At 39.2% G+C, this 18,183-nt stretch overlaps 1 protein-coding gene across 2 annotated transcripts in view; it reads right to left on the reverse strand.

Moving 5' to 3' along the window:
• CARNMT1 (carnosine N-methyltransferase 1) overlaps nt 1-14,021 on the reverse strand; it is a 43,401-nt gene extending 29,380 nt beyond the window's left edge. Inside the window, exons 1-4 of one of the 2 annotated variants that reach the window (XM_030292968.1) lie at nt 13,606-13,694; nt 6,427-6,506; nt 5,732-5,927; nt 4,733-4,896 (exon numbers count right to left, since the gene is read on the reverse strand). In XM_030292968.1, the coding sequence (XP_030148828.1) occupies nt 4,733-4,896; nt 5,732-5,927; nt 6,427-6,440 (374 nt within the window). In that variant the 5' untranslated portion in view covers nt 6,441-6,506; nt 13,606-13,694. Of the gene's footprint in view, nt 1-4,732; nt 4,897-5,731; nt 5,928-6,426; nt 6,507-13,605 lie in introns of both variants that reach the window. The other variant, XM_030292967.1, reaches the window with a different exon arrangement.
• Nucleotides 14,022-18,183: the final 4,162 nt, after the last annotated feature.

The following is an 18,183-nucleotide window of genomic DNA, read 5'->3' on the forward strand; positions in this document are numbered from 1 at the left end:
GATTCTATGTCTCCCTCTCTCTCTGCCCCTCCCCGCTCACACTCTGTGTGTGTGTGTGTGTGTGTGTGTGTGTGTGTGTGTGTGTGTGTGTGTCAAAAATAAACATTAAAAAAAATAAAAAATTTTAAAACCTAAACATAAAAAATACATTAAAACATCAGGTGGAAAAGGTAGATCACATGCAAACAGGAAATGTCAGCACAGAGAGAACACACAGAGAAAGGTATGTGTATATGGAAGTACTAGAAATTTTTTAAAAATTCTGTATCAGAATTAAAGAAGTCTTTCAATGGGTTTATCAACAGACTGGCATAATAAAGAATTCGTGAAATTCAAGTAAGGTCAATAGAAACTACCCAAACTAAAATATAGAAAGAATTAGTGGGAAAAGAGCCATCTGACACGTTACAGACCATGTCAAGCAGTTTCATAAACATACGATTCAGTCCCAGAAGGGAAAGAAATAAGAGCAAACAATTTTTGATTTTTGATTTGGCGATACATATCTACCCAAGCCTCCCAAAGCAAAACAAAGCCCACACTGGATAAATACAAAGAAAACCACATCTAGGCAACTCATCGTCAAACTTCTGACAAACAGAAGTCAGGGGTGGAGTAAGGAGAATGGGGAGTAACCGCTTCATGGGTATGGGATTTATTATGGGTTGTGGAAATGTTTTCCAACTCTGTAAGAGATGATGGATACACAATACTGTTAATTTACTAACTACCATCAAAGTGTTCACTTTAAAACTGTCACATTTTTTACATGCATTTCACCTCAACTTTTTAAAAGGAGGGGAAAAACACCAATATGTATTTCTCAAAACAAGGTATAAAATGGCCCTTAAACATATGAGACTAGTCAATTTCTTTCATAGCAAGAGAAATGCAAATAAGAAGTAGGCCAAAATACGATTCTCCACCCATCAGATTGGCAAAAGTTTACAAGCTTGGTAATGATTGTGAACACACAGTGTGTGGCAAGGCTGTGAGTAAACCGGCACTTTTGTACATTGCTGACAAGAAGGCAAAACAGTACAGCCCTTATAGGATTATGTGGCAATAACTGTGGCACAGAGCCTAAAGTGCCCCACCTACTGGTGTTCACGCCTTTATATATAATCTGCTCCCCTTAGTGTGTGCAGGGATTTATGACTTGCTTCTTCGAACCAACAGTCACCATGTGATAACATCACATCATAAAAACTCCACTGAAGGCTTCTAAAGTCTCCTTGCCGGCCTGGCGAAGTAAGTGACCAGTTGGGGAAAGCTCACAAGACAAAACTGCTGAGGCAGACTCCCATGGCAGACAACAGGAAGCTAGGGCCCTCAGTCCTGCAACCCCAATGAAATGAATTCTGCCAACAACATGAGTGTGTGTGGAAGCAGGTATTTCCACAGTCGAGCCACCAGATGAGAACACAGCCCACGAGACATCCTGACGCAACCTTTTAAAGATCCTACACCAAGGACTCAATTAAGCTATGTCCAGACTTCTGACTCACAGAAACTGTGAAATGATAAATGTGTCTGTTTTAAGCAGTTAAATTTGTGGTAATTTCTTTTACAGCAACAGGCATTTAAACTTGTGGTAATTTCTTTTATAGCAACAGGTAACCAATACACTTATGTCCCACATGCATTTACCTTTCAGATTCAGTAATCCCATGTCTAAGAATTTACACTAAAGATACACTTCCAACAGTACAAAAATACACATGCATATGGTCATTAATTGTAACACTATGTAATCTCGACACCCAACGTGGGGCCCAAACTCACAACCCTGAGATCAAGAGTCAATGCTCTACCGACTGAGCCAGCCAGGAGCCCCAACAATTGGCTATTTCTAAGATAAACTGTTAAGTGAAAAAAGCAGAATGCAACATAAAATATACAGGCTGCTACATTTTGTGTTTGAAAAAAGGAGGCAATTTAGAAGAAAACCTGTATCTGCTTACATTCATAGGAAACAAAAAATAAAAACAAGGACAAACAAGAAATCAATGATACTGATTACCTACATGGGGTGTGGGACTGAGAATGAGGATTGAAGAGATGGGCTATCAAAGGAATAGGAAAGGGAATGACACTTTTTCTGATTATCACAAGTTGATAGCTGACAGCTCATGAATCAAAAAAATAAATATATACCAGCAAGGATGGAGAATGGGGGGAGGACAGAACAACCCTAAGAACTGAAAGCAAACAGAAATAAACCATGATGTACTGAATTTCAAATTAAACACACAACCACACTGAGGGTAGGGGGTTGAAAGGAAGTGACTCTGAGTAACCTGTAAAGAATATTTTTGTGAATAACCTTAGTTTAGGGGAAAAAATAATTGCTAGCAAATCCTAAACTCATGTGGGTAGTTTGTTTTTCATAGTGGTATGGAGGTAGCAATTCTGAAAGCCTTATGTGAGTACTGTAGGACTGAGTGAATGAGTAAATGTATTGATGTTGTCAGAAGCCAGGGTTCTTACTGTGGAAAAAGGCAGACAGATATAGGGAACAGGGAGGCCAAGAAGGAAACCTTTGGGGTTAGACTGGAACTGAAGGGATTAGTATGAACTAATGATTTCTAATATGTGTGTGTGTGTTCTATCCACTAAAAGGCTCAAAAGCAGTGACATCTTAGTAACAACAAAAATGCCTAGGGCCTGATCTTGGTTTCTATACACCATTCCACATTAAAGGAACTGGGTCCTTGGAAAAACATCCAATTCCAAGGCTAAAGTCGGGAAGATACACAATGGGACTAAAATATTTTACTGTGCCAGAGAAATAAGGAAGCGCTAAAAAACAATTGGGCCACGCTGAAAGGACAAAGGGGCCAACTTGAAGGCACTCCTGCTGGCTAAAGCTGAGGCAATCTGAACAACAACAAACCAACAGGAATGGATCATTACTCACTAAATAAAATAGGAACCATTAGTCCTTTCAGGTAATAGTTTACAGATATAATAGAATGCTGATGATTGTAAAGTTAGAAAATCACCATTCCAGGGCACGTGGGTGGCTCAGTCGGTTGAGCATCCGACTTCAGCTTAGGTCATGATCTCACAGTTAGTGAGTTCGAGCCCCACGTCAGGCTCTGTGCTGACAGCTCAGAGCCTGGAGCCTGCTTCAGATTCTGTGTCTCCCTCTCTCTGTCCCTACCCCACTCATGCTCTGTCTCTCAAAAATGAATAAATGTTAAGAAAAAAAATCTTAAAAAAAAAGAAAATCACCATTCCATAACCATCACAGGATAGATTAGTTCATGCAAAAATCCTCACTGGCTGACAATTCTAAGGCAGAGAAAGTTTGAGGAGGAGCAGGAAATTAACTGCATGGTCTCAAAGTGTCTCCCCAGAAACTGCTTATCAGTTGTAAGAGGAGAAACAGTAACTGAACAGTAGAGAAACTGAATGACATTCTGAATGGGTAATCAAAATTAAAATTATTATTGATGGACTAACAGACATTGCACTACTCCAAATGTGACATCCTAAAAAGAACACATCAATTATGTATCAATTATGTATTATTTTCAAAAGGACATATAATCCAGATTCAATCATGAAGAAACAGATAATCTCAAACTGAGGAACAGTGTATAAAATAACTTCCTTGTATTCTTCACAAATGTCAATGTCATGAAAGAAAAAGAAAGGCCAAGGAACTGTTCCAGATTAAAAACTAAAATATTATAATGAAATGTAATACAATATCCAGGGCTGGATCTAGACTAGAAAGAAATGTTATTAAGAATATTTTCAGGATAATTTATAAAAATTGAATACAGACTGTAGATTAGAAGACAGTATTAAATTTTACTCCACCTGATAACTGCACTGTATTTATGTATATTCTTGTTCTTCAGAAATTAATTCTGACGTATTAAGAGGTAAAAAAACCAAAACAAAACATCATGTACACACAAAATGATCTCTCAAATGGTTCAAATAGTAGCTGTGCATATACGTGGTTTTAGACATACTTATAAAGCAGGGGAAGGAGGGAGGGAAGTAGGAAGAAGAAATAATGAAGTAAGTGTAAAATGTTAAGAACTGGTGATTAGGGAGAATATGTAAGAAGTGTAAAATGTATGCAACTTATCTGTTATTTTGAAGCTGTTGAGATTCTCAAAATAACACATACACTGGCATTTTTAAAGTACAATAATTATACTTGCTGCTAGATCTGATTTAGTGCAATACAGGATACAAAGCATGTTCTAGCACAAATTAGCTTTTTAAATATTTTTATAGCTGTGCTTCAAAATTGGTTTCTTGGTAATCTTATGCCTTCTATCTGATCCATTCAGAAATGTTATTCAGAAAAGTGGCCTGCGTAGGGTTTTCATGGCACAAAAAAGTGACGAATCTCTGCTCTAAGCTATAAATCCCCTATTTACTTACAAGTTTGTCGTAATAAGGAAAATTAAATTAGTCTGAAGCTTTTTGCTTTGCCATAAGCAAATTATAAAAGGAAAACATCACTGATAATGAACATCTAACCTTACAAATTTCTAGAGTGATTAAGTGCTACAGCAAAGAGTATTCAAAATATTAACACAGCTTCACACAAAGCATCTAAAAACACACATAAGACCACATATCCATATATGAAAAAATACAGGCACACAGCAACTATAAAAATGAATCAAGACTGTGACATTTCTTACAGAAAAACTTAGTGCTTATCTTTAAAGAAATGGATTAAAAATAAGATACTATTTACCATCTCTCTTTTGGAAAATTTTTTAAAATTTCTTTAATGATTGGCTGGTAGCAGGCTTCCCTTTCTGCTTTCCCGGTTTCACTCCAGTCTCTCACAAACTGTTTCAGTGTGGATTTTAATTTATCCATGTCAAATGTAGATGCTGGCATAATCTTTCCATTCCCCTGTTTAAAAAACAGAAATCAATTAGCTTCTGACAAAGTAATCAATTTTGGATATGGTCACACAGACATGCTACTCGGGGGCCATATAGATGGTTTAGTGGATAAATCACTAGCCTCTCACCTCAACCGGGATTCAAGTGCAGCTTGAGATCCTAAATGAAAAGAGCTTGGTGGTCTCACTTCTACCCTCAATAGATTAAGGTCCATTAATCATGAAACCACCATATAATTAAGCAGTCTTTACTCAGGAGAGGACCAGAACTGAGCTCCTATGGAGACGGAACATCTCTCTCTAAGAGAGGGAAGAAAGTCCCTCCGGGTCATTGATGGGGCAGCATGGAGAGGCTCACACTGGAGTGGCCCAACTGTATCTATCCTGTGGATACAAAAAGAGGACTTCAGTTTCTATTACTGCCAGTCCCTTGAGATTTAGAAGTGAAAATAATTTCTTAAAGTAAAAGATAAATATCAATAGATACAAGATACTGACAATGAGTTTAGCAAGGGAAATTAATTTTACACGGCTACTAAAGTTGTTTACAAAAATTTAAGTCACTAACTCTACATGCTAGAACAGTCAGAATACTATGTGAAATGTATATCCATATGGTAACAATTATCGTACTATTTTTAGAGAAAAAAAATCAGTGAACAAATCCAGTTTCTGGCGTACTATCCTATTAAGCCTAATCAAATGCCTGAACATGTAAGTGAAAACACTCTCTGAGTAGAGCAAATGACTCATGCAAAATATAAAAATGAAATCCAGAAAGATAAAGACCTCAAAAGACAGAGGTTAAACCCTAAAATAAAAATAGAACAAACTTTCACATACATCTTCTCCATATTCTTTATTTTCAAACATATGTATGCAATCATTCACAATGGTCAGTAGTATTTCTTGATTATGATCAATGCATTTCCGAATCTTGTCCAAGTGAAGAAGAAACTGAGGAAGTAGTTTCTGTTGGTTATCTGGAAGTGATCGAAATTGTCTTTCTGTTCGGTTCACTCGCTCATGCATACTGGTGCTAAAACATAAAAGGTGTTTTTTAAATTGGCGAAAGAATTCTCACCAGGGCCAATCTTATTTTAAGGTTGTCTTTCTGTACAATTATTCCTTATAATGTTGGATACTGTCCTGTTATTTACAATCTTTTGGTTTCTTAAAGGATACCAACTTAGAAATTTTATATTTTCACCTTATTACAAATTCTTTAGACAAACAAAAGACAAAGAGTTTACAAGTAGCAAAGTAAACATCTGCACCATTTGGGGGGTAAAAGAAAACATGAAGAGGATTAACGTACAATGAGTTTATTTTTATGATTTTAATTTCCAAGCTTAAAATTTTCAGCAAACTAGTTGAATGCTTTAAATCTATCAGAGCAGAATACTGCTCTGAAATTACTTTAGAATACACAAAATGTGTTTTGAAATTAACTAACAGCCAACCAAGCTAAATTTTTAAAAATCACAAAAGATCTTATGCACTACAAAAGTAGTAAACAAAAAAAAAATGAAATTTACATGATATTATTCATAATTTGCAATCCAGAAGTTTCCAGATAACTCTAAAGGTCACTTTGGGGATTATCTATTTATAAAATCTGAAAAAAAAAACAAACCATCATTTAAAAAAGTCAAATACTACATTTGCAATGAGTGCCATTTTATATCAATCAGATGGGCAAAATCTAAAAGCCTGACTATAGGAATATATAAATATGTATACATATATATACTGATTGATGGTAGGTGCATAAATTGGTACAACCACTCTGGAAAATAATTTAGCATTTCCCAGTAAATCTTAATACACACACTCCCTATGACATAGCAATTATAGTCCTAGACACATACTCAAGAAACTCTCGCAAATGGGCACCAAGAAACTATCTTCTTAATAGCACTGTTATAAACAACAACCTAAAGGTCCATCACCAGTAAAATGAATGAAGAAAGTACCGTATAATCATACAATGGAAGGTAATTAAATTAATAAACTACAACTAGACACAATAATATGGATAAAACTCACGAATGTAAGTATTTGTCGAAAAAAGCAAGTTGCAGAAAAATGCGTAATGTACAATTCCACCTTTTATAAAAATAAACAATACATTACAGGGACTGAATACAAGTAGAAAAACTATAAGGAAAGCAAGTAAGTGAAAATTCAATAAAGCGATGTTCTTTGAAGGGAAAGGGAAAGGATGTTTTTTGTTTTTTTTTTAACCCAGGTGTTAGATTTCTGGGTATTCACTGTATCGTTCTTTACATTTTATACATCCAAACAAGTCAGTCAATGTTTATGTTTCTTCTAAACACTCTTTGGCATTTACTCCATACTAAATAAAAATGAAAAGCACTTTTTCATTTGATTGACTGAACCTTTCTATTCATCCAAATAATTCTCATTTTTATGCCACATCACTAATTTCTGAATAGTACTAAAGACATTCTGAGGAAGCTCTTGACTAAAGCAATAACCTGACTGTGCTTTTAGAAGCTTAATGTGGTGGCTATGGTAGTTAGGGGCGAGGGGGGAATGGCGAGGTAACGTGAATAGATGAAAATGAAATTGGCAGTGGCTGCATGCATGTTTGCTTTTTCCCCCCTGGAGACAGTGTAATAGTGAGCTCTGGAGTCAAAACACATATATGAATTGAAATTCAGGTTATGCCACCTATTTGCTGTGCAACCCTTGGAGAGCTACTTCCTTCCTCTGTGCCCCAATTGTCTCATACACAAAACAAGGTAATACATAACAGTGATGATGATGATGATGATGACAGAAGTTGTCATTTATTGAGATTTAATAAAAGCCAGGCCCTACATCAAAAGTCACTAAACATGGATTATTCTGGAAAATCTCCATAAAATTCCATGAGGTGGCTACCGTAATACTCCTCTGCCAACCCAATGGATTTTACTGAAAATGTAACAAAATAATGCACACATATCACTTAGCCCAGGGCCTGAAACATAGCTCAAATATAGGTATATCTAATTTACCTAATGAAAATACAAAAAAAAAAAAAAAAATGTAGAGAAGTAAAAGTCCTCCAGGAAAAAAGCTACTAATAATTCCTCTTCTAGAGGCAATCACTTCTAACTTTTTGACATATTTCTCCTTGTCGTTAAGACAAAGTCACTTAAGTGCTTTTCTAGTCAAAACGTGATACACAGAACAGCAGATCACTTGGAGGTAACTAGAAATGAAGAATCCGACGCCCCACCGAAGACCTACCGAAATGTAATCTGCCTTTTAACGAGATCTCCAAATGATTCACATGTACACCAAGTTTTCAGAAGCACTTGTAATCCTTCATCTTTATCAAAGGAATTTTCCCAGATCAGAAAAAAAGTTCTCTAATGACTACAGCACAAAAGACTATATAATGACTGTTCATTATCCCATCTATGCAACCAAAATTTACATATTTCCCAAACACTGGACATCTAGGTACTTGCACTTGTCTATATGATAAACTTTCTGTTCTAAATTGGTCTATATTTTAGGAAAAAAAAAATGCTACAAATTCCCAAAAGAAGAATTACCAAGTTAGAAAGAGTAAGTAGGGGCCCCTGGGTGATTCAGCCGGTTAAGCATCTGACTTGGTTTCGGCTCAGGTCATCATCTCACAGTTTTGTGAGTTGCAGCCCCATATCGGGCTCTGCGATGACAGCTCGGAGTCTGCTTGGGATTCTCTCTCTCCTTCTCTCTCTCTGCCCCTTCCCTGCTCATGCTCTTATCTGTCTCAAAAATCAATAAACTCAAAAAAAGAAAAAAAAAAAAAAAAAAAAAAAAAGAGTAAGTATTTTTCAGGTTAACACAAACTGATTTTCAGAAGGACTGCATCAGTTTGCGTTCCTATAAAATAGATTATGACACTAAAGAATAATTAAAAGTGACCATACTGTGTTAGGCAAACAGTGGAGTTGTGAAGGTTTACAGCTCACAGTCAAATGGTGAAAACAGTCTTACAGTACTTCATTTCTAGTATTCTTGGCCACTGGATGCCGCTCAACGTTTCTCTCAGCACACCTCAAAATTCAACAGACACACTGAACGTAGCACACGATCATCCCCCCAAAAAACCTGGCACTTCTTCCCATATGGCTGATGAATGGCACACCATACATCCACTCAGGTCAGAAACAAATGAGTCATCCTAAAATGCCTCTTCTCACAGATCCCACAATCACAAGCCCCAGATCCTTTTGACTCTACTTCATAAACTGTCTGCAAATCACTACCTCTCCCAGGCCCTCATTAGGTCTCCCAAAGATTCCTAAGAGGCCTGCTCCCTGGGAATGCTGTACCCGGCCTAAGTCTACCACTCCCTATGAATTCTAAAAAACAGTCTTGTCCCCACTGAATCTCCAGATTTCAGCATATGCAAAGAGCAGTGAATACACGTTCAGTTATGTTCCCTAAGTGCCATTTTTGATGTTCGATGAAGACTACTTAATTTCCACGTTTGCAGGGTAGTTGAGGTAAGTTATAGATTGGTCAGAAGAGCCCACACGTATTTGCTGTCAATTACTGATACAGAAGTGATGTTAACAACACAGAACAGGATGAGAGGCTGCATATCTTTTAACCCTTGATTACTCTATGGTGTGCCAAACTATCCATAACATACACCCACAGTGTCTCTCTTGAAATAAGGGAGGTCTTAGAAGTTGAGAAGAGAGTCTACTCCTTACTACATTATTTTAAATTTTTTTAAGCTTTATTTTTGAGAGAGAGAGAGAGAGCATGAGTGGGGGAGAAGCAGAGAGAGGGAGACACAGAATCTGAAGCAGGCTCCAGCTCCGAGCTGTCAACACAGAGCCCAATGCAGGGCTCGAACTCACAAACCGAGAGATCATGACCTGAGCCGAAGTCAGACGCCCAACTGACTGGGCCACCCAGGTGCCCCCTTACTATATTATTTTAAATGGGGCTAGCTTCACTGTTCTAAAGATGCTTACCCTACCAATGTACTTTAAGAAAGGGGTGGGCAAACTATGGCCCCCTGGTTACTAGGCCCATTTTACAAGGAGTTTTACTGGAACATAGCCATGCCCAATTGTTCACATACTGCCGACAGTTGTTTCCATACAGGGCAGAGTTAAATAGCTGTAAGAGACTACCTAGCCTTTCAACCTTAAAAACATTCATTGCCTGGCCCTTTAAACAAAGTTTCCCAAACAGCTTTTAAGGAATTTTTTATAACCTTCAGGCTCTCCTTGGTTCTGAACTCAGTGGCAAGAGGCCATATCCTCTGGTGGCTAAGGGGAGAAAGGAGAGTGAGCAGCCATTATTTCCTGGGATAGCTCTGGGATATTATTTCCTTCAGCTCTCTCCGGAAGGCTGGTCTCGGCAGTGACCCCAACTCTGATTTAGTCTCCTTTCATCAGCGTGGGTCTGATACTGCTGGGTCTGAGCCAAGGGCCAAGGTCATAGACCCATTCTTCTGCACCTGTTGAATTACTCTAGAATTCCAAACGGCAAAGCATTATCTTTTCAGAAGGAAAGTCTGTCTCAATCCATTTTAAATATTTATTAAAAACTCAGTTAGGGGCGTCTGGGTGGCTCAGTCGGTTAAGTGTCCGATTTCGGCTCGGGTCATGATCTTGTGGTTCATGGGTTCAAGCCCCATGTCAGGCTCTGTGAGGACAGCTCAGAGCCTGGAGCCTGCTTCGGATTCTGTGTCTCCCTCTCTCTGCCCCTTCCCCAGATCACTCTGTCTCTGTCTCTCTCTCAAAAATAAATAAACATTAAAAAAAAAAACCTCACAGTTAAAACTGTCTTACTAAGTATCACTGCTTGCTAATGCAGGGTAAAATCTTAGTGAACAATTCTGGATTTCAGGCCAGACTCTACCACAACTTGGTTGTGTAAGCCTGGGCAAGCTATTTGCCTCTTTATATGGCTATTCCTTCACCTGTACAAAAGAACTTTACCTCTCCATGTTTTGAATCTCACCTAATTGCTATTTCTAAAAACAGGATGTTTCTGACGAGACCTTTGATTTTTTAACTGTAGTATCTTCTCCATGACCAAGTTATCTTCATTCATTTTAGGACTGACAAATTTTTTTTTTTTTTTTTTTTTTTTTTTGCTATTTGCTACAATACTCGAATCGTTTTTGCCTTAATCAAAATACATCATCTATGCATAATCTGTAGGAAACACAAAGTTGGAAGCCATTGGAAAAACATTAATCAAGACAATTCTTGCCTTGTGATTTTTAATCTAAGTCTCCTATATAATAACTAAAAGACACTTAGCAATAAAAGTAAACTCCACAATTTAGAAGTACTCACTAAAGCTTCAGAACAGGATCGTCCATCAGAACGTACTGCAGTGATGGAAAGGTTTACATCTGCACTGTCCAATATGGCAGCCACCAGCCACATTTGAAAAGCACTTGAAATGTGGCTAGTGAGGCTGAGAAAATGAATTTTACATTTTATTAAGTTTTAATTAATTTAAGCTTAAATTTAGCGAGATGTGATTAGTGACTACGGTACCACAGTGCAGGTCTAGAAGATCATAAAATGTTGGACTGTAACAACTCAGAGTATTTTCTGCTACAAAATGCTTTCCATACCCCCTAGTCCTTCAAGTGATGTTTTAAAACACATTTTTTTAATACTATTTTCAGTCTATTTCAATGTTTCATCAAGAGAGTACATGCCAGGAGCACCTGAGTGGCTCAGTTAAGCCTCTTGATTTCAGCTGAGATCATGATCTTACTCTTCATGAGATAGAGCCCTGCATTGGGCTCTGCGCTGATAGGAGCCTGCTTGGGACTCTCTTTCTCTCTCTCTCAAATAAACAAACACTTAAAAAAAAAAAAAAAAAAGAGTACACACAAATAAAAAGGATTGTTTTTAAAAAGTGAAACTGTCCTCAATCCCACATTAAACAGAGGGATGAGTATAGGAAACTATCACAACCACCAGAACATTCACACAAGCACTCTTCTCTATATTGCCACACTTGAGCCCTCGTGCCAGATCAAAGGTCTCTGTGCTCTCACAAAAAGGGCCATTTGATACCTAATCATAAGTATCAATTTTATATATGAATCTGCACAAACACACATTTTAACTAATTGGGTCCACTGTGATTCACTGTATTTCCAGAAAATATTCCAATATTCTTTCTAGAATTTTCATAGTAAAATGTACCAGACTTCTCTGTACCTACCTCTCCTAGCTATCTAAATCTAAGGTCAGTTGTTTCCCCTCCCTGTGGTGATTCTTGAAGGCACAATACTTGCATCAAATTCAATTCTGTGGTTTTCTGCCTTCCTCCCTGTGTTGATACTAAGTAAAATACCCATATGAGTTACTTCCCTTTTGGGCTCCATAAGTAATGCAGTCCACGGTTCCTGTGCTTGGGTTTAATCAGTAAATTATTTCACCAAGATCTTTGCATTTCAAAATGTCATGTTACAAATGTAGTCAGATTCTAAATAACTTTAAGTTTTTATTAAGCAAGTTTCCCAATTCAAAAAAGTAACAAACTACCGACCTGTCACAAATTCAGACTACTTGGGAATGACAAACGCATTTCTTTGCTACTACTTGTCTTATTTGTTAAAAATAGAGCTTCAACAACATATGCCAAGCTCTGGTGACACAAAAATAAATAAGGATCAGTCCCTGCCCTTGAAGAGGTCACAGTCAAGCAATTAAAAAAAAAAAAAAAAAAGAAGTCTGCATAAAGCACAGCAGGAGCCCATCTAAGGGAACAAGTTTTACTTGTGCAGGTCATGTCCGTGTATCTCATTCCAACTGCAGACTCAGAACACAGCCGTCGGTGGCCTCATCTCTTAACACGAATGAAAGTGCTATATTTACCTAAAAATCTAAGTCCCTTTCAGATCTCGGAATTAGAATTTTGCGACTAAGCTATTTTAACATCTATCTAAAAAAGAAAAGTGGAAGTTAGGGAGTTTAAAAGTCCTACCACCGTGCCCAGCCCACAGTGAGAATTCGATACATATCTGCCGAAGAAAAGATCATAAAAGCGGTTCTTTGCTGTGCCTTCTCTCATTTCCCTCTTTAATACTTAAATTGTAGAGCATCCGGACCACCTCCGACCTTAATTTCACCCACCAGTTAAAGACATTGAGCGCCATCATTCACCACTAATGTGCCTGTACATTCAAAGCGCCAAGGGGGTTGGGGTGGAAATCTTACGCAGCTCTCACAAGAACTGGCCAACAGTTTGGGAAAATTCGTCCTACGGCATCCCACGTGTAGGTGAACTTGGGTTCTCCGTGTGTTCAGTTTGGAGGACATCGACAACACATACAGATCATGCCCAGCACTGGACGATTTTACCACCATCATCTTCTATCTGCAATTGTTAACAGCACTTTTCCGGTCACCCCCACCGGCCTCAAAGCCAAACCTTTAACGAGGGATGAAAGGCAAGAGAGCTAATCTGATCCTGAGGTTGGAAGACACGAGGCTGAGCAGCAGACGGCGCGGCAGACACGCGGCTGTGCAGGGCCGGGAAGGGCTAACGTGGTACGAGGTGACTCAGGGGCCCGGAGGTCAGATCTGGCGGCCCGGTCCGGGTGCCCCGGAGGCGTGGCGGCCGAGGGCGAGCGCGGCGGGCGCCCCCGTTCCGGCGGGTCCGCCGCAACCAGCGGGCACCTCGATGGGCTGCGCCGGGGTCCGCCACGGGCTTCTTACCCGTAGTAGCGGAAGGCATTAATGATCTTCCAAAAGTGCTCGCGCTCGAGCCGCTCCTCCTCCTCCTCGGTGCTGCGCGCGGCCGCCGCCGCCGCCGCAACCGCCGCGGCTGAGGCCAAACGCCCGGCGGAGAACTGCACTTCCACCTCCTCGCTCCCGCCGCGGCCGCCGCCGCCTCCCCCGCAGCCCTCGGGCAGCTGAGAAGCTGGCGGCGGAGGGCGCCGCCGTCGCTGCATCGCCGCCGCGGCCCTAGGCCTGGCTCGCTTGCGTCTCGCCGCGACTGAGAGCGTGGTGGCGGCTGCTCGGCCTTCCTCTAGACGGCGCCCGCCGCGGACATGCCCCCAGCTCGCGGTGCGCTCCGCCCCCGCCGCCCTCAGGCCTCCATCCGCGCCGGGCTCCGCCAGGTCTTCAGGAGCGCCCGGCACGAGCGCGCATGCGCATGCGAGGGTACGACGGAGGGCCGCGGCCGCCTGCGCTCATTTGCTGCCGGGCCTCGGCGACCGCGCGCTGCCGTAAGGACGGCGCGCCCGATGGGCGGGGCGAAGGGTCAGGTGGGAGGAGCGAAGGAGGGGGAATCCCTGGTGGGGTGGGGCTGGCACCTGCGAGACACGGCGTGGGTTGGGTTTAAGAGCCTGCGAGTGCTGGATTTGGGGACAGGCAGTTGAACTAAGTCTAGAGGAAGGGAAAACAGAAAAACTGGTCAGCTTTGATGACTTCATTAGGAATTTTTATTTAAGAAAATCTAGAGGGAAGGTCTTGCGTCCACCCTGATTTAAATCTTAATTTATTTTCTAAATACATTTCCATTTGTAATTACGGGGCGGGGAGGGCGGGGAGAGACACACCATCATCTTTTCAGTGTTGAGGAGTTTGCGAAAATCCTAATCCCGCCTTGACTGGTGGTGGTAGCCGATGAAGAACACGTTGGACCCAAGCTCAGTCCAGTACCCGCGCTCTGGAAGACCCCCAAAGTGCCCATGAGCCATAATGCCTCAGCGCTGGTGCCAGTAGCCTCCAACGGTGGTCCTTAACAATGCCAGCCTTAACTTCTTTCTCTTCTTCCTCTCTATACATTTTTTGCCTCATTGCTTCTGAGCTCATAGTTAAAACAGGTGCCCCCCCACATTCACACTTAATACTATTCTTAGAAAATAACTTATTTTATTCAATTTTATCTGTCACTCAGCATGTCAGTCTTACAAAAAAGTGCTAAAGGGGAAAGAGTGCTTTTTTCAGAAGAGTTAAATATGCCCAGAGACCACAAATTCAGTAAAAACATATAATGATATTGAAAAGGAAGTGGCTTCATATTTTCAGAATTTAATAATTTAAAAGCAATGCTTTAAAAAGTCCTGTGGTTAGTCTATATTAATGTTACATTTTTATACAAGATTTTTATAAAAGGTTAAAGTATTTATTGAATAGTAATGCAGTAATATATGCTCCAAAATTCAAAAGGAAAATACAAAGAGTTACAAATGTGAAGCTTCTTTACCTTTCTAGCCAGTCTTATCCCCTACCCAGACACAATATATCAATTTCTTGCCCATTCTTCCACTTCTATCCAGTGCATATTTTTCTTAGAAACTGGTATTTGGAAGTTATATATATATTCTCATATTATTAACTGTTAACCAATACTGTTTTCATATATAATTGCACATACAAATATGCAAATTACCTATGTAATAATTTTGATGCACTGATATAGGTCTCAATGACCTAACTGATATCGGCCAGAATGCTATGGATAATGATAATCAGCAACATACTTTTCATCATCCTGGGAAGGATAATAAACATTTTCAAATTAATCTATGTAGAGGTTTGCTTGGTTCTGTCTCATTATTCGGTGAGAATCTTAGGGTCTATGTCATTAAGGCGCTCCACCTTAATCTCACTTGTGATTTCACAGATAAGGAAACTCGATATTAAATAATCCATGGGGCACAGTACCTTACTGGCACTACACCCACCCACCCACCCAACTCTTGCGCCTGCATTTTATCAGTATTTGGTTATGACCCTGACTGTACTTTTAGAATATTATGTAACATTTAACATTTTTCAATTTTTTTTTCACATCACCTCATTTGTTCACAACTCTGTGAAGGAGGTGTTATTATTGTCTTCCTTCAACAAAAGAAGAAAGACTCAGAGAATTTAATTGTCTTGCCAAGGAGTACATAAATAGCAGAACTGACATTCATCTATTCATTCAGTCTTCTCAACAAATGTGTTGATTGCCTCCTATGTTTCCTGCACTGAGCTAAAGGCAGCTAGAAGCTGGGCTTTTTAGTCTCACTTTGCCGGTTGGTAACTGTGTTGGTAACTTGAAAAGTTACTTGAGACCTTGATTACATTATTTCTAAAATGAGCATAGTACCCTTCTTACAGGGTCATCTGAGGAATAAATGAGATAAAGAATGAGAAATGCCTGGTATTTCTGCTCTGTAAATGTTAATTTCCTCTCTTCCTTTCAGATGTATCTAGGATACATTTTTGGCCTTGTTTCAAAGCACTTTTAGGACTTCCTTGACCTAACTTCTTTACAACGAGTACCTCCTATAGAAATCTTCGTAAACCATGGGGCCATTTGGGCAGAAATATTTTCATCAGATCATTCTTTCTTCGGTTATTCTGAAGAACTATTAGTTAAGCAGTTAAAGCTCACACACTCATATGTTCATACATTGCTAATGTGAATGGAAAATAGAAAAGCCACTGTGGGAAAGAGTATAGCACTTTCTTACAAAACTGAACCTGTGCGTACTATACTATCCAGTCATTGCACTCTTGGACATTTATCCCAGAGAAATGAAAAAATGTGTTCACACAAAAACCTAATCTAAAAGCTCATGGTAGAAGCCAAAATTTAGTAACAACCCAAACGAGTGTTAGTAGATGAATGGTTAAACAAAGTGGAGCACATCCATACCATGAGATCCTTACTCAGCAATGAGAAAAGGAATCATCTAGTTATACACTCGGTAACTCAGATGAGGGGTGCCTGGCTGGCTCAGTCAGTGGAGCATGCAACTCTTGATCTTGGGATTGTGAGTTCGAGCCCCACAATGGATGCAGAGATTATTTTAAAAACAAATGACTTAAAAATATAACTTAGGTGAATCTCAAAAGAATTATGGTGAGTGGGAAGAAAATCACAAAGGGTTACACATACTGTATGATTCCATTTATATATTTTGTCTTGAAATGACAAAACTATAGAGCTAGAAAACAGATTCGTGGCTGCCACAGGTCGGAGGTGGTAGGAGTAAAAGGGGTGTCTGTTGTGATCAAAGGGAGTACAAAAGAATCTTGTGATAGAACTGTTCCGTATCTTGACTGTGGTAGAGGTCACACAAATCTATGCTTTGTTAAAATTGCATAGAAATTAATATATATGCCATATATACATAAATGGATACGTACCAAACTGGTGAAATTGAATAAGGTCAATTGGTTGTATCAATGTCAACTTCCAGACTGTGATATTGTGCTATGGTTATGCAAGATAATGCCATTGGGTCGAGAGTATACGAAATCTTTCTGAATTATTTCTTGCAACTGCATACGAATCTACAATAATCTCAAAACAAAAGGTCTTCAGAATCACACATAAACCTGTGACTTCTACTTAATTCTAGATACATTTTTACACATAAGCCCAGAAGAAGCTTCTAAGTAAATTAAATAAGTTTCTCATTTTAAAAACTTGAATTATGGAAATTTTCAAAGTTAAATAAAAGTAGAGGCAATAACATAAGCAATCTACTATATTATTACAATCCTTCACCCAATGTCACCAATTCTCAAAAGTTTGTAACCTTGTTTTACCTAACTTCCTCTTGCTGTTTTACAAGGGTGTTCCCAGACATTATATTGTTTTTCCCCCATGCAAACTTCAGTGTGCATGTCTGAGAGGAACTTTGAAAAGATAACCATCACGTCATTATTGTGTCTATCGACAAAAATTCATAATCAATCTTATTAACTTCTAATACCCAGTTCTTATTCAAATTTCCCTAATCGCCTCAAAGATGTCTTTTTGTAGTTAGTTGTTACAACTCAGAACATCATGACTCTTGTATCTCTTCTACTCCTCAAGACCCTGCTTCTTTCCCTCTTCCTTTCTTGTTATCATAGCATTTTTTTGCTCTGTTTTGTTCTGTTTTTGTTTTGTTTTTGTTTTTTTAGAAAGCTGGATCATTGGACCTGCAGAATATCCCATATTCTGGATTTAGTCTGATTGTTTTCTCATGGCATCATTTCTTGCTTCTTTTACTCAATACTATGTTTCAAAGTTTTATCCACGTTGTGTGTAGAGCTATAGTTTGTTCGTTTTCACACCATAAGGTATTCCTTGGGTGAACACAGCACAATTGATTTTTTATTAGAAGACATCTTACTTTTTTTCACGTACACCCCAGCTCCTTTATCCATTTTTTTCTTCAGAGCACTTAGCACTACCTGACATTGCAGTCCTGTAATGGTTAATTTTATGTGTCAACTTGACTGAGTTGAGAGATGCCCAGATAGCTGTTAAAACACGATTTCTGGGTGTGGCTGTCAGCGTGT

This window comes from Lynx canadensis, chromosome D4 (assembly GCF_007474595.2).
Source record: "Lynx canadensis isolate LIC74 chromosome D4, mLynCan4.pri.v2, whole genome shotgun sequence".
Lineage (NCBI taxonomy): Eukaryota > Metazoa > Chordata > Mammalia > Carnivora > Felidae > Lynx > Lynx canadensis.